The 26,493-nt window shown below is 40.0% G+C and overlaps 1 protein-coding gene across 2 annotated transcripts in view; it reads right to left on the reverse strand.

The window, feature by feature from the left end:
• The window catches only part of EPSTI1 (epithelial stromal interaction 1 (breast)), an 89,756-nt gene extending 67,322 nt beyond the window's left edge, over positions 1 to 22,434 (reverse strand). For both annotated transcript variants that reach the window (XM_017815043.1, XM_017815044.1), the window contains exons 1-5: positions 22,135 to 22,434; positions 12,213 to 12,271; positions 10,168 to 10,251; positions 5,636 to 5,709; positions 4,921 to 5,004 (exon numbers count right to left, since the gene is read on the reverse strand). In XM_017815043.1, the coding sequence (XP_017670532.1) occupies positions 4,921 to 5,004; positions 5,636 to 5,709; positions 10,168 to 10,251; positions 12,213 to 12,271; positions 22,135 to 22,331 (498 nt within the window). In that variant the 5' untranslated portion in view covers positions 22,332 to 22,434. The remainder of the gene's footprint in view (positions 1 to 4,920; positions 5,005 to 5,635; positions 5,710 to 10,167; positions 10,252 to 12,212; positions 12,272 to 22,134) is intronic.
• Positions 22,435 to 26,493: the final 4,059 nt, after the last annotated feature.

A 26,493-nucleotide genomic window follows, 5' to 3' on the forward strand; every position in this document is an offset into this window, starting at 1 on the left:
AGTGATTAAGTCCTTTGATACAAAATTGCACATAATTTCCAGTAAAAGCATCATATAAGATGCACAAGCCTCAAATTCAAGTAGAATAAAACATTAAAATAAAAGCAAAAACTAGAGAACTTGCTGCAACAGCAATGTGTAGTTCAACCTAAACTCCAGTCAAAAGAAGGCCAGCCAAATCTTTGCTTTGGCTCGCAGGCTGCAGTTAGGTCACATGTGAAGAGCAGTCAAAAGGCACATCAGTGTATTAAAAGCACAAATTGGAAGTGTCAACCTGAGATTTCAGCCTGCTATATTTTGAGCACAAGCTCCCACACTGTGGTTGGGGGGGGTTGCTTCAAGAGTTCCTAGCCAAGGATCACGGCAACTTGCATATGGAGCAAAATACAGACTTGGACTAACTAACACTCTGCTTGTCACTGCCCCTCAAAAGGAAAACTAATTATTTTTTATTTTCAGCCATTCCTCTGAACAAAGTGCTGTGGAAATTTCAGACAATACTTTGCAGAGATGAGAAGGGTGGTGTAGGTGAGAATGGCCAGACCCCCAAATCAGGGAGAGGACACTCTACCTGGGCAGAGGTGTTGTTAAGAATAGGGCTGAAACCCCGAACTCTATACTCTTCTTCCTTTCCTGCAATCAAAAAAGTTTCAGAAAAATTACAATTCTGCTGGCAGTTACTTAATTACTTTGCCTTCAGTGATTTAAGGGTGAGTATTTTTTAATTGGGTAAAGAATGACTGTTTGGAAGAGATTGGCAAAACAAGTACAAATTCCTCCTTCACATGTATTGGATTAAGAAAAAAAATCCTTTCAGATATTTGCAAACAGGAAAAGAGCCACTATGTTGTGTGACGATATAAACTGCTGGAAGGCAAATGACTCAGAAGTTTTTATTTGGAAAAAGGCAGTGGAAAATTAAACAAAAGGAGGAAGATGAATCTCTGAATAAGATGTCCTGTTCAGTCATTTGACATCCAGAAACAGTGGTAGAATGTATGATGTACTGATGCAATTAAAAAATTTAACCAAACTGCAGTGACGAGCATGACTGCACAGTATAGGTAAACTTTGAGAGTGTTTAAGGGATATCTTGTTTGTTCCTAACCACTCCACCCAGAGAGGGATGATTTTTTAGGCAAAAAAGACTCCCACCTATTTATGTAACTACAATTTACAGGAAAAGAAAGGAAAGAGGTAGAAGGGAAATCTAATCTGGCTTCTGTTATAGTCAAAGGTGATGCTGATACTCTCAAGACATCAGCCATAGCTTCCAGACTTTTTCCCAACACTGCCCAACACTGCAAGCTGACTCCTTCCCCTCTGAAAAAACATTGGGTGTGAGATCTGCCACCATATTGCAAGGCTCCTAAAAGTTCAAATCCAAAGCTCATGGGAGTTGTTGTGGTCTAGCTCCTAGCCAGAAAAACACAGCGATACTAATTTCGATAAATACAAACCTTCAGTATCATCTCTGTTTCCCACTAGAAAAAAAACAAACAACGGGGTATCCTACAGCTATTCTACCACCAGAATGGTACCTGAAGAAAACCCCAGCATCTTGAAATTATTCATTTGTGGCTGACATGACTATTTTTTACTCTGGAAGTTTACCCTGGGACCCCTGCTTAGGATGCATACAAGTGGCAGGCAACAGGACTGGAACATTCTCTAACTAACGGCAATCTATCAGTAGACATTGCCAAAGCACTGTACATTTGGCAGCATCTTCAAAAACAAAGCCAAGAGCAGAACAGCTGTGATACTGAAGGTAAACATGTTGAAAAATATTAGCAGAAGGTCTGTAAAGTGCCTGGTTCTAACAAATTCCTGAAAAAAAAGGCCATTCATGCTGATTAACACAGTCAAATAAAAAGCACATGATTTGATAAAAAATAAAATGAAATTACAGGTTGTCCTAAATAAAACGGTTCCTAAAGATGACAGGACTGTTTACTGTGTGAGGTAAGAGCAAAAAGTTGTGTAAGGTAAGAGCAAAAAGTTGTATGAACTGGAATTCAGTCAAGACTTAGAACATACAAGGAAAGGCCAAAGGCAGGGTAACAGCAACAGAAATTGAATGACAGCAAATAGAAATACCCAGTGCACTAAAGTTGTTCTATTTTATGTGCAGCACAAATTCCAAAAGTTTAAAAAACAAGAAGCCAAATCTCAGCCACTGTCTTATTTTTGGGAGAACTTTGACAGTCCTTTCACCCAAAATACACAAAGGAAATTATGGTTTAGTCTGGTCAAAATCTGTGATGTGAAGGGCTACACAAAAGATACCAAACTGCAAATACCTACTACTAATGAGAAATTAATAAAAAAACTACTTCCCATGTACATCCACACTTTCTGCAGATCAGGCACACATCTCAGCACAGGGGACAAAAACAGAAATAGGGAACTTCCTGCTAACATTACAAACTCTTTTTCAAATTATTTCAGTGAACACTGAGAGATCACTACCTTAGAATACTCAAACTCATGCAGCCCATGGTTGCCCCATGAACAAACCACAGCAGTCCCAGGACAAGCTGCTTCTCACAGAGCATGTGGGAGACTTGGGTATCTGTTCACACAAACCAGTCCTGTGGAACACAGAATAAAGAATCTTCCTTCTCTCTGAGAGATGGAAAGAGACAAGGTAGATGCCAAGTGCATTGGTATTTCAGCACCTAATAACCTCAAGATTAATTAAAGAATGACAAAGACTGGCCGGTGGACTCCTACATATGGTAAGGCAGACCTTCCACATTTGGATACTGCTTTGGCAGACACACAGTTTTCTCCGTCCACAAAGACAATTGGAAAGTGGGTGCTGTTTTTTCTGCAAAATCAGCATTAAAGCAGAAACATAAACAGATCCTAGGTTCACAGGCAGCACTGGCCTATATTGTTCTTACAATCAAGGAAGAATTGACCTGAGTATCAGCACCCATTCTAGTCATAGCACATTAGTCTGTAGTGCTTCACCATTCACGTTTTTTGGCAAAGCAGCTTTCCAGCTGTGAAAGTTCCAGCGCTCCTGTTGATAAAGCTGTCTAGCCATTATCTCCCTTCAGACTGTCAGACAATTTGGTTTTTATTGAATGAATAATAACCTTGAGCAAAAGAAGCACTGGCCAGCAAGAAAAACGGCTCTCAGCCGATGCACTGCAGGTGCAGTTGAATACAGATCTATCACTGCAAATAAAAAGCTTATTTCTTGTGGTAACCAAAGCCCAACATTGGTCATACAGTACCAGTTCTCGAAGACCCCTCTCATCCTCAGCTCTTGGGAGCCTTTCATTTGCAGGCAGGGTGAGATAGACAAATTGACACCTTTAAGTGGCTTTCCAGCATGCTCTTCTTAAAAGCAAGGTTGAGTTTTTAATACATAATCATCTTCCAAGAAGAAATCTTATCAGCTCAATCACTATTGTGGAAGACAAACTGAATAAACAACTTCAAATTAAGAGTTCCCTTTCATGCTTCTCCGTTTTATTTGATTGCTTTTGGGTATATGTTTATTTAGTCAAATTAGACAGTCTGTTTGGCAAAGATGTTTGCCATTATGTTTCATCCTCCTTTAGAAGTTTTACTATCTACAACATCTATAAAGATTTTATAATCTGTGGGAGTGAAGGTAAGGAAATTAAAGAGTATGAAAACAAAACTGATACATCAATATATTTTTAGGTGTAACTAGAAATTATATATAGCAGCCCTGTAACATATTTCTTGTCCAATGCCCATGGGCAAACACTATATATTAAATAATTAAACCCCTGTCTACCATTGCTATCCTCATTCTATAGCTTCTGGAACTATACATGAGCTGGTAACCATTAATGACATTTTCCCACGATAGCAGTTATAGCCCCAGTGAGCTACTGTTTATGGGCTTATCCCCAAAGAGTAATGCTAACCACTGAAAGAATGAGAACAGACTAACCCTTACCTGGAGGCAATTACAGTTATTTTTGTTTACGCATGCCCTTTTATGCCAACAAGTATTGATTATTTTTTAATTAATTTTCAAGATTCAGTTTCTGCACAGAAAATCATTTTTACTGTTGTAGAGATAAAACCTGCAAACCTGAAATCTCCCTTTCTCTCCCTGTTATTGTGGACATCTGTATCGTGTTTCCCCTCTTTTCTTTTTTCATTTAAATTCAACACTGCACTCTTGAGCACCATCTGATTGCCACCAAGGAGACATAAATGAACTTTTACAAAAGTTTTGCAGCACAAAGGATGAGAAGATGCTTTGTGAGAATAACTAGGAAAAGAAAACAAATGCAAAATCATAAAAGAAATTTTGAAACTGAGCTATCATTGGTGTGAGTATATGGAGAATATTAGAAGGAAAAGTGCTCTGACATTAGCAATACACTTGTGTGTGCAAGCCCCAGAGGGGCTGGAGGGCCATTTGAACTTCATGGTGCTCTCAGCCCAATGCAGATAGACTACACTGACCTTTTCATGATTTGGATGGCTTTTCCACCATAACAGGCCAGATTTTCTAGTATTCTTCCCGTGTGCACAAGCAATTATAGATTTTATAAGGTCTTTGTGCCAACTTCCACAATCTGATCTTACAGAGAAAGCTCATGCCAAAGTGAACCATGTAACCTGCATACACAATGTTACTCCTGATCTTAGTGTTCTATCTTTCTGCTAACTCCTCAGGATGGACGCAACTGAAAGGCTGGAGTTTCTGAAGAGCCCAAGGAACTCTCAAGCTCCAAAGAACACCAGGTCAGACATCCTTTAGTGAGCTACAAAGAGGCGGAGGACTGGATTTCCTAATTCCTTGATGCCATCTGGGGTTACCACTTAATTTAATTAGCCTCTTCCCTGTAGTTCAGCAAAATCAAGCATCAAGACATGAACTCTGTTATATGGCTCTAACTCTGCAATAACCAGGTTTACCTTTTCTCTCTGAATTGCTTTCTTTTTCAGGATTTCAGCTTCTTCAGCTGCCTTTTTTGCTTTTACATATTCTTCTTTCTTGCGCTGCATGACATAAACATACAAAATTATTTTACATATGTATTTATACAAGGAATGCATAAGGTAACTCGGCTCCTGTACTGTATATTTTTCAAATATAAAGAGTGTTTGGGGAAAGTTTCCAGAATTTTTTCCCTTAAAATGAGACACTAAATAATGCAGGCTGTGCAACAGCTACTCCAATATTGTCTTTAAGAAGGCTGAGAAATCTAGGACTGATAAATGGGCATCCATGCAAGGAATCACACAGCTGATTGATAACTTACAAGCATTTATACCTCTTATAACAGAAACAACATTTCCACATAAGTACAGGTTAGAGTGGTAGGTACATTGATCAATTAGTTGAAGTGTAGGCAGCATGCCGAAAGATACGACGAGGCATATAAATGGCTTTACAACCGTACTGGTTATTATTTTCTATATCATCTGTGATACAGATTTCTACATATTTATGGACAGATTTCTTATTTTCTTCCGTGCAGAACATTTGTTTCTGATTTCCTGCTGCTTCCTTCAGGTTTCATAACTTTCTTCTGTCAAGCATCTCTGAGTTCAGTTTATAGTCATAAGAAATACTTCATGAAAAGCTTTCTTTTGAATTCTAAAAATAAACAAATTTATTCTTACTGACCTTTTTCTGGTATTTAGATTGCATGAGCATCATTTGCTGGTTTTGCCTTGCTTGAGCCTCTGATTCCTTTCCACCTTAAAAAACCCCAAACATATAAATTGCATTTTTTTATGAACATTTTAACTGCCAATACCAGTCACTTTGGAACATAGCAATATAACAGATTGGATGTATGCGTATACAGGAAATTTTTCATAATTACAGTAGCTGTCTGATATTAAAGAGAACAGATAGGAGACCTTTTTGATCATTTTATTCATCCATCAAAAGCACTTGCTTATTATTTACAGAGCATCCACTGTATCACCCACTCTACCAACAAATGTGTCTCTACAGTATATGATCAGTTTACTGAGGAACTATTCCATTTTCAGAAAATCAGTCATGCTTTGCAGGTGAGTTTTCATTTTTCAATCCAACTATTCTCACCTTTGCTCAGTTTGTCACACACATACAGAGTCAGAAATTCTATTACCAAAAAGTTTATCTTTTATCAAACTTAGGATCTTGGACTCTGCCAGCTCTAATGGGATGCTATCACTTTAATATTTTCTAACAAATGTTTTGGCGCTCGAGGAAGAATCCCCTTTCTGAAATGGAAGTCAAACCCTTTTCCCACAAACCTCACATTCATATCCAGGTAGCAGAAGGTGTCCTCGTTCAAAGGCATGGCCTCTCTTTTGAGAACATCTAAAGCTCTGGCCATAATGTTCAGCATTCAATAAAAACAAACAACTCACAAACAAAACAAACAAAAACCTAACCACACAAAGAACTTGATACTAGGGCTTAAGGGATGGAGGACTTTGATTTTATTATTCTGCTCTACTATTTTCCAAAGTATTTTCTTGCTTTGGGAGAGGAAATAATTCATTCCCTCAGTTGTCCTAAAAATCAACAGCAATTCTTACTCCATTTGGAGGGTAGGGAGTGTATTTTCCCTTAGTGTTTTAATGAGAAATTCTCCTCTTTGTGCCTCCTAACTATAGAAGCAGCTGCACCAATCTATGCAACCTGACGTGCCTGATATCCTGGGCTGCATCAAAAGCAGCATGGCCAGCAGGTCAAGTAAGGTTGATTCTGCCCCTTTATTCCACTCTTGTGGGACCCCATCTGGAGTGTTGCATCCAGCCCTGGAGTCCCCAACATAAGAAGGACATAGACCTGCTGGAGTGAGTCCATAGGAGGGCCTTGAAGACAATTAGAGTGCTGGAGCACCTCTCCTATGAAGTCAGGCTGAGAAAGCTGGAGTTGTTCAGCCTGAAGAGGAGAAGGCTCCAGGGGGACCTCCTAGAAGCCTTTTAGTACCTTAAGAGGGCCTAGAAGAAAGCTAGAGAGGGATTTTTTGCAAGGGCATGTAGTGATAGGACAAGGAGGAGTGGCTTTAAACCAAAAGAAGAGAGATTTAGATTAAATGTAATGAAGACATTTTTCGTTGTGAAGGTGGTGAAGCACTAGCACAGGTTGCCCAGCGAAGTTGTGCATGTTCCACCCCGGGAGTGTTCAAAACCAGGTTGGATGTGGCTTTGAGCAACCTGGTCTAGTGGGTGGCATCACTACCCATGGCAGGGAAGTTGGAACTATATGATATTTAAGGTTCCTTCAGATTCAAGCCATTCTATGAAATGTAAGACAAATATACTAGATCTTTCATAAGGGATCACTCTTCTCTAAAGACAGCTTCCTCCACTTACTAATGGAAGGTAACTAATCTTTAGGTGCTTTTGTGAGGTTCAGTGAAGGGGAGATCAATTCCCTAAGTGTGGCAACATTTCTACGCACAGAAATAAATCTGTAGGATAAGTTCTCAAAAAAGACTGGTCATACAGTATACAGGCAACAAGCTTAGAGCAGCAATAAGCATACGGCTAGCATTGAGTGGAGTGACTCCTTCACAGGTCTAGAAAATAAAATGGCTACTAAACAAGTTTTTAAACCTTTTGGATGCTTGATCTCTGTTTTTTTTTCTAGCCTTTTATTGGCAATATTTTTTGTGTGTACTGTACTTTCTTTGCATGTAGTGATGAGTATCATCTCTAAACAAATATTTTTCTGATCATTATTAGCTATAGCCTATAGCCTTTCAGCCAGGTTTAATTCATTCAAGGTTTGGCTGTAGTGTGTCAAATGTTTTGCTGAAGTCAGAGTATGTAGTGACTGGCTATATATGATATGATCAAAAAAGAGACCATTTTATCAGGCATGAATTGTTGCTTCACTCATTGCTTATGAAGGAGGGTAGAACTTGCATCCTTCATTGCTCTCATCTCTCCATGGTGCCTGCAAGTTTGCCAGTCAAATATTACAGAGCTGAAATCCAGAATACTTATTTCCCTATGGAAAGCATGAGTGTTAAGAAACTTCAAGGATTCTCTGGTGATTTAGACTAGATGTGTAATCTCTTAAAATCACTCTGAGAAAAAACACATGATACTTTTTTACCTTAATGAGTACCTACAGTGGTGAAATTAGAGATGCCACTTATATTTTTTTCTCCTTCCTTGAGCTCGCTTCAGCTCCAAATTTGTTCCCATGGGAATGATAAGATCTAATAATCTTTGCACATTACCTCTTTTCAGAGGCACTGAACATAGTGTTTCAGTCTCCAGGAGTCTAAGTTGCAGCTAGACAATGACCGAAGGGATCATATTTTCTTACTTTTTTTTTTCCTTCTCTTAATTTGCTTCTTCCTCAAGAAAGTTTTTAAATGCTATGGGCCCAGAAGAAGGTAAGACTCCCCACAACCAGTCCCTGCAGCTTTGACACCACATCCTCAGTCACACAGCCAGCCCACACACATTCTACATAGACACCATACACCAAATTTCTGTTTTCAGATTTCACTTTCTTCAGCAAAAAGCTTTGTGATCCTCTTGTGACAGAAGCATGTCTTCTAGGAATGACTCACAAGCAAGAAGCAGATATGCATAAATTCACAAGGACCATGTCTGGCCACACGACTGCACGTGATGGTGGGAATACAGGGCATTACCACCACGGCAAACTGACTCAGGCTGCAGGGCAGAATATGTGGGACCCGTATCACCTTGATCTAAAAACCAAGTCTGAGTTGGAGTCAGTTCAAATTCCTCTATGTCCCACCTGCTATCTATTTTTATACACATTATCCCACTGCAAACTTATCATGTGTAGTATGGCAAAGAAAGAACTTAATTTGCAGGTCAAGGTAGCCAATAGCCTGCACCGTGCACCCCAGATTCTCCTATGATAGCCAAGGGAAGGAAGGGCAGCTCTAGGTTTATAAAACTAATAAAGGCATTGTTATAATAATTCAATTTGCTAGAATTAATTTTGCCTGATTTTTATTAGTCAGTTTCTCAAGGTCATCCCATCATAGTCTATACAGATGATGCTTTAAAGCTGTCTTGTCAGCAAGTTTCATCAGCTTTCTCCTAGCTTTAATGCCAAAGACATTAAAGAAAGATACTGAAACAAGATAGGTCTGAAGACTGATACTTGAAAAACACTTCTAATAACATTCCTCTTGCTTCAGCACAATCGGCAGTTCTATTCTCTGAACAAGATTTGTTTTGGGTTGAGTTGGTTTGGTTTTGTCTTCTAATTTTTTTTTTTTAAAGTAACTCTGAAATATGATTAAATTAAATATTTTATAGTGGTTGCAATTGAAGAGATCTCCTACAGTTTCTCTCGCATGTTGTAGGGGGCGTGTTTTAGGGATGGTGGAAGGGGCATCCTGGGAGATGAAGTCCCGAATGTACTCCTACACACATGGGCATTGTGGTACCACATGGTGATTGGTTAAGAGAATCACGTGTTGTTTTAAAGTGCATATAAAGGGTGTTGTTTGCTTCCAATGAACAGATTTGATTGTTTGAACCCTCAACCAACGGGGTCATGTGGGTTTATTATTTATTATATTAATAAACGCCACAACCTGTCTAGAAAAGATGTTGATTATCTTCACAAACACATCAGTTCATGGGGACTTCAGTTCTTGTAGCTTTTTATCCTGTTTTTCATTTACTTATCTTTGTTGTTATTTTTATAAAATTGGTAATACAGAGCTTCATGCACATTTAGCCTACAAATGCTGAAGCTGCAGGGATCACTCTTGCCTCTTCAAGAGCCAGCAGTCATGAAAGCACACATACTAGCCCCTAAGACAGAGGAGTATTCTTATGGGCAACTGGAGAGTCTCCAACACGTGCTGTCCATCTTCATACTAATGGCAAATGTGTGCCCCCTCAGAGACATCAACCAAAGACAGCATCAACAGCAGGAGGGATAATCCACCTGTTTTACCCAAATTTTAGCACAGATTTTCTACTCTAATCTCAGCATATTTCTTGAGTGACAATCTATGCTGTTTTGTTTGAGAAACATCTTCATTGCCATGACCATCAAGAAGCACAGAGCACCTGCATTAGGCTCCTGTTAGCCCTTATTGATACTGAATCTCTTTAATAAGTAACATGCGAGAAAAAGTGAAAAATGCCTCATGTTCTGTAAAACAAAATTTTGCAATGTGCAAATGCTGATTCACATCTTACCCAGTCTCTGTGGAACCAATGTAATCGGCCCTGGCCTGTGCTCTTCCTTCCACCGCTCCAGGTCATCTAGCTCTTTCTTAGCAACTGAGCAGGCATAAAAAGAAACAAATATATGGAAGTTAGAGAGAATACTAAAAAGCATGCAGTATTGCTAATTACATGTAATCCTTAAGACCATCCAGGAACAAACTTGTTCTCAAGGGGTGCAGACATCCCCCAAGATGTTACTCCGTCACTGCAATGATCAGCTAACAAGGCAAATGTTTTCCTACCTCGAGACTCTAATGGTGAGCAAACCCCAGGACTAAACCCCAAAAGCAAAACAAAAAACAGCTAAGGGACTGCTAATAGACTGCTTTTTAACCTCTGGGAACCTGTAGGTAAAAGCCACATTATTTAGTCCTGCAGGTAAAGCAGAAGTTGTTACAATTAAGATGTTACTGCTGCACGGAGGGAAATGTTTGTGGTATAATGCTCCCCAGCAGGGAAATGAGAAGTAATTTTCCCTCCCAACCACATGCTCTTTAAATAAAAGCAAGAGGAATGCATGAATCATGTTCAGATTAAGACACTTCAACACATGTGAGATGGGCAGCAATTTCCCAGTGTAGTCAGTGGAAGACAACACAGACAGGGTGCCAGCCATATGCCCTAGGATGGCTGGTTGATTTAACTTAGCTCTTTATCAACTGCCAGAGGAAGAAAACCAACAATTCCTTCCAATAGCAAGCCCAACAAAACCTGTGTTTTACATTATCACTTCAGTTGCTTTAGGAGCTCATTTCACTCTTACTAATCATATTTCCTAATGACTGGCTATGGCTATCAGACACTAACACCAGGTGTCCTCTTAGAGGATAAAGCCAGTACGTGAGCAAGTTTCTAAAGAGACCCCAAAGAGACATCAGCTTTTTATTTCACCTTTAAAACAAACAGTTAGGTAGAGACTGCATTCAACTAGGTCCTATTTCTGCCAGTATCCAAAATGTAAATACTTGGCATGCTTCAGACCTTACATGCTGCTGGCACAAAGTGAAACTAGATCTTTATTATAGTAGCAGCACCTTTGCTGTTAATGTCACAGGCGAGTCTAAGATGATCTGATGCTATTCATCCTTCCAGAAGATTATGGTTTGGTTCAAGATAAGTCAATTTTATTTCTTGCAGCTAAAGGAAACCCAACCCATAACCCATACTAGCCTGATGGTGAAGCATTTCTGCCAAACTCACAAAGTTTGAGAAGGATTTAATTTAATTGTTTCCTTGAGGGCTCAAGATGTGAGAAGTGCTGACTCACACTCCTTCAGCTTTCGTATCTTGCATAAATCAATGGCCAGGAGTGCAGGACTGCAGTGCTCAGTCACCTCTGCATACAGAATTTATTTCAAAACTGACTCTAGCTGTAACTTTGCCAATGAAAGATCTTTCTGGTAGAGGTTCAGGGTGTTCCTGCTTAGCTACTTTCACCTGCAAGACTCAAAGCCAAGAAAAAGTCAGCGTATATATAGATACTTTCCATTTATAATGACCTTTACCAACTTCACTGAAAAGGCCACCTACAACCTTAAATGTAGATTCAAGAACCAACAGGGGCTGTAGTTACTTTTGTTTCCTCATGGGAGTATTTTCAAAAATATTTCTTATCTATATGTTTTCTTCTTCCTACTGACCCAGAGACTGTTCAAAGTTGGGTTCTCCAATATTAATTCAGTCCTGTAAAAGCTGGATAGAGCTAATTCTGGCAGTTTTGTAGAAGCCATCTTGAACAGCTCCAGCACTGAAATTACCACAACCCTTCTCCTGAACAAAATTTATTCTGCATGAAGTGTAGCCAGATAAGGAGCCAATCTTCGGAAAAGCTACGTGATGATGGAGAATGCTCATAGTACTGACTTTACCGTCACAGCTGCACATACAAAACCATTGTGAAAATGAGGATAAAAGTTGCAAGAGCAATAAAATGCACAAAACCCTAAAGTTATTCAAGTAGAATATTATTACCATATTAGACAATTCAACTTACCATATTAGACAATTCAACTTACTTTGCTGCAACTGTTTTCTTCTGGTTTCATTTGGAGTTACCAAGACATATGGGCTGACACTAAAATGAAAGAAAACACTCTTATTTTTCCTGTTTACGCAAAACCAGGACTAGAAGGGAGTGCCTTTATCAAAAAAGTCAGTTTTTTGCTGTCTTAGCAAATAACTTCATAAAAAACTTGGTATTTATTCTGATTCATCTCTTCAGGAATTTTTGGTAAATACTCTAGAAATACTTATTATATTTGGAGCTGACAGCAGATACCAAGGATAACATTTCCAGAAACTTATAGCATAGTCTTCGCTGTTCTTATTCAAGTCTCACTCTACACTGCTGACCTCAAATCTCATGCATTTTGAATCAAATCCCTTCCTTGAACCAAAATGTTCCATGTGGAACACCATTGGGTGTCTACTGGGAAAAGCACTGGTGCTGACAGTCCCACCCCATACCTTGAGGGCACCAAGCACCTTGTGGATTTAAGCAGTCTGCCCAAAAGGTGGCGAAGGAGTATGCAAAGTCACACTGTTTGTGATGGACCCAGGTGACTTACTCTCAGACTGAGCCTTGGTTTCCTTGTCAGCCTTACATTTTCAGGTACCAGGAATTCCTTGGACGTATTCATCTTGCTGTCATGCCTAAGGTGTGACTCACTGAATCAGGACAAGGACCCTGTTTTGCTAGACTTAATTCAAAATGCAGTTGCTGTCTCAAGGAGCTATCAATCTTGCGTGACAGCAAAGAGGCAAGACAGGGTTCAGAGTGTATTAAGAGACTCAAGGTGATCAAAAGAGTGATGAAAACATGTCAGTTCCACTTGGAGAAGACAAAGGGTTTTATCTATGTGGTGTATTTTGTGAGTAGTTTACATAGCTCCTGCTCAGCAGAAGCTGTGCCATGGAAGTGCAGATTTACCAGAAATGCACTAAGCAGCAGTTGGCCCCATGTATCAGAGTAAACTCACATCTCTTTTGGCAGAGTTTTATATGCACACATGGGCACAGACATTTCATCTGGCTTCACTGCAGCAAAAGCACAAGGAGAAGAGCAGCCAACAAAGAATAATGAGGGGTGATGTCTGATGTTCTTAAGGAAGGACCACAGGGGGTGGCTGGAGGACAAGCTAGGAAGTAGAGAAAGTACAGCTGGCTGTGGAAAAGAAATGAAACAATGAGGCCCAAGACTAAGGCTTAAAAGGGAAATGAAAATCATGCAGAGAGATCAAAGTGCCAAAAGCTGTCTGCTGCCGTATCAGTGTAACTCAGGGTTTGGGAAGGAGAGTATTTATAGCCAATTACCTCTTTCTCTTTGAAGACTTATTCTAGGAGAATGTGGATTAATTTATGAGATTAAACTAGTAATGATAGAGCTGTGAGCTTTAGTGGTGCTATTTAATATGATCCTTTCCCTTCCTGCCAGCATACTCTGGTGCCCCTGAGACTGTGAGACTGTTCTTCACCTCTCCAATGAATTCCAGACTCTCAAAGGCAGGAGCTAAGAGAGCAGCAGTGCCCCACTAGCATTCATCACACAACTGCAACTATTACTTAAAAGAAGCTTTGACAACACACCTCACTTATAGCATAACATTCCCCACCAGTGATGTTGTTTCAGATTTTTCTTTATTTGACTGAGTAGTAGCATTTACAATTTATCCCAAAGTGCCTTTGACAAGCTGTTGCACAATTTATCTGGTTCAAGATTTGTTTAGTAACTTTTGCTGTTGTTTCAGATATTAAAATCATATTTCTCTCTAGTTAATACACAAAAATTAAGTACCTTTTACACTCCCCTCCCTCCCCTTTGGAAGTGATAAAAATGGCTGAAATTGTGGGTTGCAAGGCTACATATTTTCCCCTCCCATAAATCAATCAGTGCATCTTAGACATCACACTGTTTCACAGCACTAGAGGGCAGAATTTTTATATCATGTACTTTGATGACTTCAAACAGTGTTTGTTTAGTTGATTTGCTTTAAATTAGAATCAAGTTTAAAAGAAAGCAGGGACCTCTGCTAGTCTGAACATATATGAGAAATCACTGTATCAAATCTAGCCCTTATGCCATGAATCATTTCCTTTATCCGCTTCTGCTTTTTGGCTGGAAAGCTCAGAGTCCAGGAGGCCAGGTGGGGGCACTCTTCTGACATCTGACCATGACCTCACCTTCAGAAGTTCAGAAGGACATGAAGTACAGCAAAGATCAATCAGTTTACAAAAGGGGTAGAGGTGACACTACATTTACCATCTGTTTTCTGAAGAGAGATTAAGAGCTATTGTGGTTAAAAGAGTGCTTAATGTAAGGCCAAATTGGTTTCCATGTTATTGAATAAAGGTGAAGTAAAATAAAATGAGGATGCCAAGTCTCCAGTTGGGGAGGGAAAGGGAGAACAGGATACCAACTTTTGTTTGTCTTTTACCTAATGCTTATACTATATGCTTTGTTTTTATATTACATGCTTTGTTTCAGTCCAAGTTATAAGAAAAAAAAATAGGGGAAAAAAAGCATTATTGAGTTTATCTTATTTTATAGTGTTCACCGTGGTCTCTGGAAAGATATATCAGAGTGTAGCTTTGGGTACTGGGATCACAAATGGCCTTAAGCTAAAGGAGGGTAGGTTTAGATTAGATACTAGGAAGAAATTCTTTACTGTAAGGGTGGCGAGGCATCGGAACAGGTTGCCCTGAGACCTCATGGATTCCCCATTCCTGGAGATGTTTAAGACCAGGCTATACAGGGCACTGAATAGCCTGATCTAGTGCAAGGATCCCTGTCCATGGCAGGGGGGTTGGATCTAAATGATATTTATGGTCCCTTCCAACACAAACCATTCTATGATTCCGTGATGAGGAGAAAGGGAGAGCAAATACACCGTAAACTTCTTGTGTGATGGGTGAAAATCAAGGTATGAACTGGTCCTGGATTTTCAATCCTACAGCAGGAGAAGAGCCAGAGGAGCTGTTACCTGAGAGACTCCATGTGCCCTACCAGTTCTAAACCCCACACCTAGCATCCCTTATTTTCTTGAGGGTTTTTTTGAAGGAAAGAAAGTTAATGCAACCCCCCCCACCACCAGCTTTCACTTCATGTTTTTATCCATTTTGCAGGATATTGCATGTCGTTTCTTTGTTCAGGCAAAACCTCTGATCCAGTAAAGCCTATAAAACCCGCTACAGCCTGTCAACTTAATATTCCAGTCAGTTTCTGGGTTGCCACAGTAGCCACAAATCTGGAGCAAATTATCCTACTTACCTGGGTAGCAATTAAGGAAATGTGAAGATTTAAAGCTATCAGTTGTATGCAGACTTTTTGTGCTTTATACCAATATAGGAAGTGCTCCAAAATCCTCAGCCAGAAAAGATTATAAAGAATTTAACTTTACTGTTTCCCTAATAATGATTCTAATTGTTATAAGACTTAAGCCTATCTTTGAGATAGGATTGTTTTATAAATACAAATACAGAAGTCACTCAAAGAGGTAGGAAGAACATCTTAACCTGGTTATAGCTCTTCAAAAGAGAAAAACAAATCTTCTTCTACCTTTATAGAACATATTAACCTTGAAGGGAATTTTTTGTTATATTTTCTCCACAGAAAATGGGAATGTATTGACTCATTGCAGAGACTGAACAGATATTAATGAGAGTAAAAAAATTATAACCCAATAAGAGAATGTATCTATACTGAAATAAAAACAAGAAGGAACCTTCTATGATTTTTCAAACAGACAGACATAAAATACCACAGTAGTGGGGTTATAAATACCTATATAACAACATATTGTTGTGGTCTAACCCCAGCCAGCCACTAAGCACCACAGAGCTGCTCACTCACTCCCGCCTGGTGGAACGGGAAAGAGAATTAGAAGGGTTAAAGTGAGAACAGTTGTGGGTTGAGACAAAACAGTTTAATAGGTAAAACAGAAGCTGTGTACACAAGCAAAGCAGAATTTATTCACTGCTTCCCATGGACAGGCAGGTGTTCAGCCATCCCCAGGAAAGCAGGGCTCCATTACACATAATGCGTAACTTGGGAAGACAAATGCCATCACTATGAACATCCCCCCCTTCCTTCTTCCTTCCCCAGCTTTATATACTGAGCATGATGCCATATGTTATGGGATATCACTTTGGTCAGTTGGGGTCCACTGTCCCAACTGTGTCCCCTGCCAACCTCTTATGCACCCTGAGTCTGCTCACTGGTGGAGTGGGGTGAGAGGCAGAAAAGGCCCTGACTCTGCATCAGCACTGCTCAGCAGTAATGAAAACATCTCTGCGTTATCAACACTGTTTTGGTCACAAATTGAAACCATGGCCCCACAGCAGCCACTGTGAAGAAATAAACTCTACTCCAACCAAACCCAGCACATACATATAAATAGAGGGTTATACATCAGGAGAAACATGCAGTACAGTCATAGAAAATCTGCAGTGATAGTTTACAATATGAGTGATCAGCAACACAAAAAACACCATGTCTGCAACCCTAAATTCTGAATCCTGTGTATAAGTTTACTTATCTAACTAGCACCACTCAAGGACACCTCAATGCTTTCAGGGCATTGACCATCAAAACTTTTGTTCTACTTTCTTCAAAGGTTTGTATAAAATAGTTTATTTCTAAAATTGAAAAACCACGAGAACTGCGGTTCACCAGTAATATTTTTTGCAGAGCCGTGCTCTTCAGTTTTTTCTCAAGTCTACTCCAGCCATCTACCACTGGAGAGCTTTCCAAATGAAGTGTGAAATAGTTTAAAGAGTTACAAAAGCAATGGCTGTTATAAACTATTTCCAGTTCCACTGTGTTTTGTACTGCAGCTGCATTGATACATAAATGCCACAGAGCTTAAAGCTAAATATCTTGCTCTGCTAGGCAAAGTGCTCTGTGTAAGAAAATGTAGAATCTGAGAATGTAGTTGGAGAGCAAATGACTAAAGCTTGGGAAGAAGACCAGGTCAGACTGAGTCTAGAGGGGGGACTCAGGGGACGATATGGGTGAAATACTGCATTAAATAGTATGTTGAGACCAAATTTAAAATGAAAAAGAGACAAAACTGCCAAAGACAACTGTTAAATTTCCTTCAAAGGTACGCTAAGCCTATTTTTACATTCATTTATCAGGAATTGTTTTAAGAGCTGTCAAGTCTGTGGCACCACAAAGTATTGTTTTCACCGAGGCTCCCATGCCTGATGAAACAGCCATATGCTGCTGAGCACCATGGAAGCTGCCAAATCAGAGGACTACAAGATGCCAAATCCCAACAAGCAGACAACTATCCTGTAGGTATCCCCATTTCACAATACGCACACGGCCAGATGCTAACAATAATTGACAACCACAGTTCTAGACTTCAGCCAAGCAATATGCTCTGTGTCCCAGCAGTGCCTTAAGCAGAGCTCTGGGAGGGTGTACAAACCTTGCATGCAGGCTTGGGGGTCTGGCTTTCCATCTTTATCAGCAGCAGCATCTTACTAGTTTGCAGCTCAGAGACAAAAGTGAATTATTCGGGCTTAGCATTACACACTGTCGGATTCACCCTCACTGCATGTGTGGTCTTAGCATAAGAGGCAGAAAATGAACTGCATTAGAAGGAAATGTTTATCATCAAAAGTCTGTGTCCTTGGATTTTGTCCTGTGTTTGCCACAGGCCAGGAATGCACTTAATTACCACAGCGAGAAGTGAAACAGCAGCAGAGAGAGGCCCATGAGAAAGTATGAGTCAGAAATCTGCAGGAAAGAAACAGACCTGAGGTTCTGTTTTACCCACATGCTTGTAGAAAATTCCTTAAGTTAAAATTTGGCCTAAAGACTAAAAATGAAAACTGGAATTGAATTTCCAAGAGTTTAGATGGAGCTCAGACTCAGCAGCTTGTTCTGGTCGTAGCACATCAGAAAGATGTGCTTCAGCCAGCACACTGTTTTGGATGATCTCGACCAGGTTCTAAAGCTCCAAGAAAATTGCTACAGTGATGGATCAAATCAGGGAGCCCAGGGGTAGCTCTCAGCCCAAACTTGGCCCAGAGCAGAGCTTTCTCTCTCCTCTGTAAAATGCTAATATGCCATTAGTCAGCCTATGGTTGTGGTCAGACTACACCAAAGGGGCAGAACTCACTGTGGCGTGTTATAGATTAGCATCAGACCCAGCAAAGTCTATGAAGTCAGACATGGCCATGCTTATGCTGTCCCCAGGTCCTAGAGCAGCTAAGTTATCTCAGTGCAGTACCAGGGATGTAGCCAGCATGCCAGAGCCAGCTGGAGAACCTGGTAATCACTAGCTGTGAGAAGCACGGAGCATCCACACATGGGCAGGCCAGACGCTGGGCTTGGCAACACCAAGCGCTGAGCCAAGCTATCCCCTGCAGGGGCATCCATGTGTTGCAAGTCAGTCTTGCCAGCGTGCCTGGAAAGCTCAGCAGGTCAGATGCTGTAACACATGAAGATTAGGACTTAAGCTGGTGGCATGTTCAACTCTGCTTCCCCTCTCTTTCAATGTATTTTCTCCTCCGCTGCCTCTGAATCAGAGAATTTGTCCTTTTACTGCCCCTGCCCAAACATGGCATCCTCCTATAAATTCCCTATTCATAACCTCATCACAGCTCCTCATCAAGCTATCCATCAAGGGAACATCAGGGCTTGTGCAAGTCAAGCTCTTCCAAAAAAAACTTCCAATACAGGAGCTGGAAGGACTTCCTCCCCTCCTCCAAGCATTATAAGGAACACAGCAACCCCCACAGCCCAGCCTAACACTATAATTATTGTCTTATATAGATCTGCAACCAGACACTTGGCTGGAGAAAAGGCTGGCTGCTGCCCACAACAAAGCTGGGCATCTCTGAATTGCCCCACTGGGCTGTAAAGATAGTACATAAGCCTGAAAGACAGAGTTGGGAGATTTCTCCTTTGTAACAGATACAGAGTTCAGCTCTGAACAGATTGTCCATAATTCAAATTACTCTTCTAGCACTCCCACTGGTGGCTGGGCAGTGGGCAAAACAAGCATTTTGCTAAGCATCCACCTAGAGTTTTGTAGACTAATTTCTTTTTAAAAAAAAGAAACTTCAGATCATGAAAGAAAAAAAATTCAGAACTGCTAAGTATAGTCTATCAGCAAAAGATTGAGGGGTCTTACAACACTATAGATATTTTCTATGGTTTTTTTTTTTTAAATTCAGGATGAAGATTGGAAAATGAAAGAAAGATAGTTCTTATGGATTTGGTTCCAGCAGCAAAGAATATAATTTCTCGAGTCAAGCATTCTAGCAACTCTGCTCTCCTTTCACACAAAATGATGAGGGACTGTTACCTGCTGTGCGGCAATGTATCCTCAGGTTTTATTATCTTGAATTTCATTTTTTAATGGATTTTACCAGAACCAATATTATTCTTGCCAGCTTTAAAGGCGCCAAGGACAGACTGCTGAATGGGGGCAGCAGTTTCTTTTTCAAGCGCTAGCTATACTTTACCCTCTAATTTCCCCGCTTTCCTTCACCTTTTCTTCTGTACAGACTTTTGTTTCTGAAAAGATATGAACAGGGGCAATTTGAAAATTCACTTGCTGCTAGCTAATTTCATGGCACTTAGCAGACAAAGTGAAGTAACTTAAATGCAAGCTTACTATTATAAGCAGTTTCAAGCACTTGTCATCTTTGTGACTTTTTTCTCCATGCCTGAAACCACATTCTATATATAACTGGAGGGGGATGTGCAAAGCGTGATTTCAATTTTGCATTTGAACATGTATTTTTCTTAGCTTAATTAGGACCACTTTATTGTGACTTCTCAGCCTCAACATATTATATAAGGGCTTTTCCAAAGCAAAATTATCCTCTAATACCAGCTGCCTACCTTGTACTTCTTAATAGTCAAGTTTGAATATTGACTAGTGGACTGCAATATGCCATGTCCCACACATATTTCATGTGTCCAGTCTACATGAAAGGTCCCCTGACCCCACCTTAAGATGCTTCTAAGGTGTTTTCCCATTCCAAATTGCTCTGACTGATTGAAACTGAGAGTTTGCATGGAATCAACTCAAGCAAGAGCTTTCAAAGGAGACTCCAGCTCCTGCTTTGCTGGTAGCAAAACCATATCCTGACTGTTTCCAAAAAATTAGTGAGCAGCACAGAAATTGGAATAGAAACACTCCTTGGCACAGAAGTATCTTACTTAGGCCCCTCATGTTCTCTCTGTTATATGTATTCCAGAAAGCCTTTAATTAATACTAGTCTACATATTTTTTCTTCTACTGTGACTTCAGCTACCCTACTGCTCTGGTTATCCCAGAGCCTGAAAACCTGGACCATTCTGAGGGTGCCCCGGTATTTTAGTTTTAAAGATCATATTTAAAAGGATTGGTGCTAAAAGGCTGAGTCAACTTTATCACTGCTAAAATGATATTTGAATCTGAGATCTTTCTTGAAATGTAACTTGAGATAACAGAACAAAGTAATAATGAATGAAATAATTTTTGTTTTGAGAATAAAGATCTCTCCTTGTCTGCTTCAGTATTTCAGATACTATCTACCAATTTAATGTGTGTTAGTTAAGGAAATTGCAGTTTAAACATCTTCAACCTGTTCAAATTGACAGCTGGTACCCCCCTCCTCAAGGGAAGGATGCAAGCTCCAGCTTTGTTCGCTTCTTTTTTTGAGTATTTGTACCACTCATATTACATGGTTTCTGTCAGAACCTGCCTTTCCCTCATCCCTCTTCCTCATTAACTACATACTAATGCAGACTTTAATTTGTACATTTGAAATTTAGGAATTAATTCTTTATTAGAACTTTTTGAAGACACAGAATCTTTTGTATCACATAGCAAAAAATATTACTGTGGATATATGGCACTATGAGGGCAGGCAAGACAGAGCGTCTTTCGCACTTGGAAGTGGCAGAAAATAAACAGACTGTAACTAAGGATTTTTTGTTTGCTCTGCTGAAAGTCAGTCATTGAAGTACTGACGGATTCCAAAGGGACCCAGCTCTCAGAAGTCCCCGTACCACTACTACCTAGTAGGCAAGTATTCATGGGTAATCGAAAGCTGCTGATCCGCTGACTGCCATCATCAGCCTGCCACCTCCTTCACAGCGTGGCTCCACCTTCTTCATCCAGAAAAAAAGGAAAGGAAACCGAAACAGATTGCAGTTCCTGTCAGCTGCACTTTGAAAGCCATGAGATCTGCACATAACAATAATAATAGCATTGCATGCACTGTTATTAACAGCTCATGAAAAGCACATTTGGAGAAAAAGACTAAACGATTAGCTCTGTTCAGCTAAGCCTATTTGTATTAAACACGTGCATAAAAAATACACACACTACTTTCAGTTTCTATTCTGTACTATATCTGCAAGACACAGGTTATACAAGCTATCTCAGAATTGCTCCTGGAAAACCAGAGATGGACTGAGCATAGATTCCAATAAAGCACAAAATGAAACTGAGGGCTAAAGTTTTGTTTTACTTTTGTCAGCATGAAGTTGCTGGAACTGTTCTGTGTCCTTGACTGCATTCAGATCAGTGCTGGAATGCAGCCTATATCCATCTCTTAAGCCAGTAGAAGTATTTTTAGACTTCTCAGAATGAAATATTAGAAGAAAAGAAAACAAGGAGCTAGAACCAGATTTGAAATTTCACTTTGAAAAAAGATGCCAGGAAACAAACCCTACATATGCCAATATGCAACATATAGAACTGACCACTGCTATTGCACAGGGTGTAAGCCATGCCAAAGCCTGCCAGAACAACTCGGGTCCCATGCTGGAAGCACCAAGAAAAGGACAATATGCTGCTTGTGCGCTCAGCCCCGTTCACAGGCTTTCTACAAAGTATTTCCCCCTTTAAAGATATACAGCTCGAGCAAGCTCGGGAACAGGCACCCAATACACATAACATCATCTTGGAGAGGCTCCTCGTTACTTACTGCTGCTCTTGCTGTTGTTGGTAGACCGATGCTTGGCTGCTTTGTTCCTCTCCAGACGTTTTCAGCTTCTGGGTGCTTTTACCCTTCTCTGTTTTGTTGTTGCCATCCAAGGGGTAACTCTGAGAGGAAAATGGAGTACTAGAGCCAGCAGCTGTCCTGTACCTGCTGCCTTCCCTCCATCCTCTAACCCCAGACATTGCTTTGGGAGTACTTTGAATTGTCAGACACAAGTATTGCTGCTTAGGCTAGGAAAAGACTCAAAACTTTGGAGTTTCTACAAATTAGTTTCAATTCCTTGTAAGCTCCTCCTCTGTCTGGACTTTCAGCTGTCAGGAGTGCAAACACATGTACTGGTTTCTGAGTCATCGTCCAACTGAAGCTAAAGTTTGATCATCTCAATCACAGCACCTAGGCAAACAGGAGTCACGGAGAGGAGAGCAAAGCAGATCTGTACTAATAAACCAGACGACATTTGTGCAGTCTTGGAATAGACTGCTTCAGGAGAAGCATGGCAAGGTCTGGCTGAATGCTATATTTCTGACAATTTTTTACCCCAGCATGTCAAATTTTCCTATGACAGAGGGAATAACTCTCAGGGGTTTACTGGTTTCTATTTTGCATGAGTATACAAAGAAAGATGGAAACTAAAAACTAACTCTCAGGTAAATCCTAAAGTCCTGCACAGCTCAAATTCTGCCTTTGAGTTCTGCTCAATCAGAAAACTTCTTTATTTTTACTTTCCTAATTCCACCTGAATAGAGGACTAATACATGATCCACATATCAAAAATGGAGTTCCCTTCAGTAATCACATCTGACTAGTGGTACTGTATCTATGGGATCTGCAGGGCTGGATAATCAGCAACCTTTGTTTGGCAACTTCTAGCCCAAGCAAAAAAGAAGTAGTAATGCTACTTCAGCTTAATGCAGCAGAGCTAGGGAAATCCAGCTCCACACATGCAGACTTTGTCACTTTTTGTCCTCAGCTGATCAAGCTGCACTAAAAACACATTGCAGAAGGGAAGATCATGTGGCCAGGTTTCCTCACTGCCCAGACCACATAGGCCTTACAGCATACCCCACACATGCTGGGGAAGGAGTAAAACAAAATGCCACATGGAAAGCCAAAGGCTGCCTGGTGGTTGTAATGCTCCTTGGTGTACTGTATGGGACACTGTCACCAGCAGCACACCTCCCAGAGCTGCCACATCCAGAAAGTTGCATCTCCTAGGCCTGCCCCAAGGAGGCAGCATCAATGGTCTCTCCCTCCCACCATCCCTCCTAACATGCTCTGCAGCAGGTATCATCTACATTTGTACACAAAACATTCTGCAGAGACTCTGGAGTGCAATGGCAGTGTGTTGTATAGGGATGAACTGGTGCATAATTCCTTGCACCAATTCACAAATATTTTATGTACAAGGTGCTGGTAAATGAAAGCAAGAATCAAGCTTACTCTCTTATGTAGAACTTCAGGATGAATACAGGAGACAAAAAGGCACTAGAAGTAGCAAAAAAATTATAGCAAAGTCATGTCTGAGGACTGCAAATGTTTGTGTGATAACAGCTGTGCCTACAGACATCCTATCTGGTAAAAATCCAGCTTCAATATATGGAGTTTTCTTATCCAAGTAGACTGATGTCTTAATAACTCATATTTAATTACAAAAATTGTTTATAATTAATGTGGTGACTGCTGCTGCATCCTCAATCCTTCAGTGTTATGTAAAATTCAGATCTAATATCTTTTTCCTGTTGAAATTTAGAAACTTTTGGCTGAAAACAGTAACTGTAGAATCTAAATACTTCACATCTATATTGCTCAAAAAAAGAGGGATGTAAAATGAACCCAAGTACTGGAAGCTAAATCACTTGTATCTTTTCAATGTTCATTTATTTCATAGCTCTGTTGTGGACAATCTAAACTAACTCTCTCCAGAACAGCATCCAGGCCTGGCTCTAAGGATGGTTCATGTCAGACATGACGCCCAGAAAGTCAGTATTAATGACTGTACCAGTTTTAACTTTCTCCACCCTAAACAACTCTCCAGCACTGACCCAGCAATCTCTGCATCTCAAACACATCCCATGTGCATCTTTGTGATACTGCACAGTTTATCACCCCTTCAAGTTTCATGTCACTAAAACACAACGTCATGGGCTGCAACCCATCCCTCATATTGCTTCAGACACACTGAGTTGAAATATCCCCTAAAATAATAATCAAGTTTTAGAATCACAGCAGTACCACCTAAGGCTCTCAGGAAACTAGGAGTTTAAGTAGCATAAGGACATGCATACTGCCTCCACTAGGATCAGTCTAGCTACTTCGCTACTTCTATCCTGGTGGAGGCTTGTCATGGGCAGCATATATGTAAGTCTGTGCTAGCTGGATTTAGGAAAAAGGATTAGCTTCCAGCCCTACTTTATTCAGTGTTGTAGATGCTAAATAAATGCTAAAATCTCAGATTGCTGATTCAACCTCCCGAAACATGCAAACCCCACCAAATCTCAAAACTTCCCAAATCCTCCACAAGAATTTTAATTCATTACTTGTGTTTTTCTAGACCCACCAAATACTAGCTGACTATTCTATCTGATGGTTTATGTTTATAGTTGTCTCACATTCCTAACTGGGCCTGATGCTGCAATGCATTGGTCCTTGCTAGCGAGTACCCACATAGCTAGTGGCTCCCTCCCTCCTCACCAGAGGGACAGGGGAGAAAGCAGGAAAAAGGAGTGAGAAAATTCATTTGTCAAAATAAAGCTTTTTGTCTGTTGCCTCTAGCTATTAACAATTGGGGGGGTTTTATTTTGTTTTATTTTCTTTTATTTTTATTAAGATAAAAATTATCTTTCTCTTGCTTTGAGAAAATACCTCAGTGGACACGTGGAATATTAAGAATCACCATGTACCCTTGCTCACCTGTGTTTTTCAGGATATTACAATAGTAACCAAAATAACTTCTGTAGAGGAACATTCTGTACTGAATATGTATTTCCAACTCAACAGCATCATGAACTATAACAAAAATGAGAGGAATTAGAGGTCCTTTCTTACTATAAAAGATACTCAGAATCCCAGTCAGCCGCATCATCATTTCTTTGGTAATGTTAGATAGAATAAAACTCTCTTCTATGAAAGAAATAGTATTAAAATATAGAAAAGTAAAACAATGAAATGTCCCCTATATTCCCTTCCCTGAAAACACCTGTTTATTCTTCATTATTTCACTGTTGGTTTACAGATTTTAAGGTTTTGCATTTTTAAGTTTTCTTTCCTCAACCACAGAGACATTTCATTAAAAGCTATGATTTTTATTTAATCCAAGGACACTAGAAGCCTAAAGAAGAAAAGCATCAAACTGTAGGAAACCTTCAAAAAGACAGCCAGGACAGGCAAGCTTTCCACTCTCTGTTTTTCCCAGGAGCCTGCAAGTGGTATCAAGAGGCCTTGATCACTGGAGAACTGCCTTTTCTTTTGCTGTCAGCACTAAAATACTTAGTTCAATACCTGAATATGATGCTCAAGGGTTCACATACAAAGTTTTTTCACAGGACATTTTGGCTAAATAGAGAAGACACGCAACTGAATATACTATAGAGCATATGCATGTAGCTGATCATAGGGAACACATCCCTGTATTTTAGGGCAATGACAAACTATGGCAAATAGAGGCATATCTATAATTAGCTCTGCATATAGTGTTTTTATACCACGATGGCAAAACTGAATTTTTAGAGATGCATTTTACTTTACAAGGGTTTTTCTGGCTGAGTACTCTACCTTGCTGTACAATTAGTTGTGAACAGAAAATCTTAAACTAGACAAGAATTGTTCAGCTTGACTTTTAAAATACTTTATCTGAAACATGCCTATGGAAGCAAAATATCTGAGTTCACTGTAGACCAAAACCACAAAACATTAATATGAATGAAAGCTGTAGTATCACTTTTAGTTTTGTGCACTTGACAGAAAATGTTCCATTAGAGCAAGCTTGCTGTGTTGTGGGGACACTGCATTCTGCAGGGTTGATAGAACTAATTGTTACAGCTCAGGATGCTGGAGAAGAGGAATTATTCTGCTCCTTGGAGAGGTAGGCCCAGAAGGAGGGTAAAATGTCAACATTTGGCCAAGATTTATTCTTGTTAAGATTTAGGACTGGAATTTGTCAGGTTCAGCAGAAAGAATGCCATTAGCTTTGACAAGTGCGCGTGTGTGTATGTGTTGGGTAATTTATTTAGGAAATGTAAAATGCTGCACACACTTCCCATTTTATTGCAAAAAGCTTTTATTGCAAAAAGAAATTGACGGTACCTGTCAAAAACTATCATCTTCCACTCTCTAAAAGAAAATTGA

The sequence above is a fragment of the Lepidothrix coronata genome, unplaced genomic scaffold, assembly GCF_001604755.1.
Source record: "Lepidothrix coronata isolate B3197 unplaced genomic scaffold, Lepidothrix_coronata-1.0 Scaffold48, whole genome shotgun sequence".
NCBI lineage: Eukaryota > Metazoa > Chordata > Aves > Passeriformes > Pipridae > Lepidothrix > Lepidothrix coronata.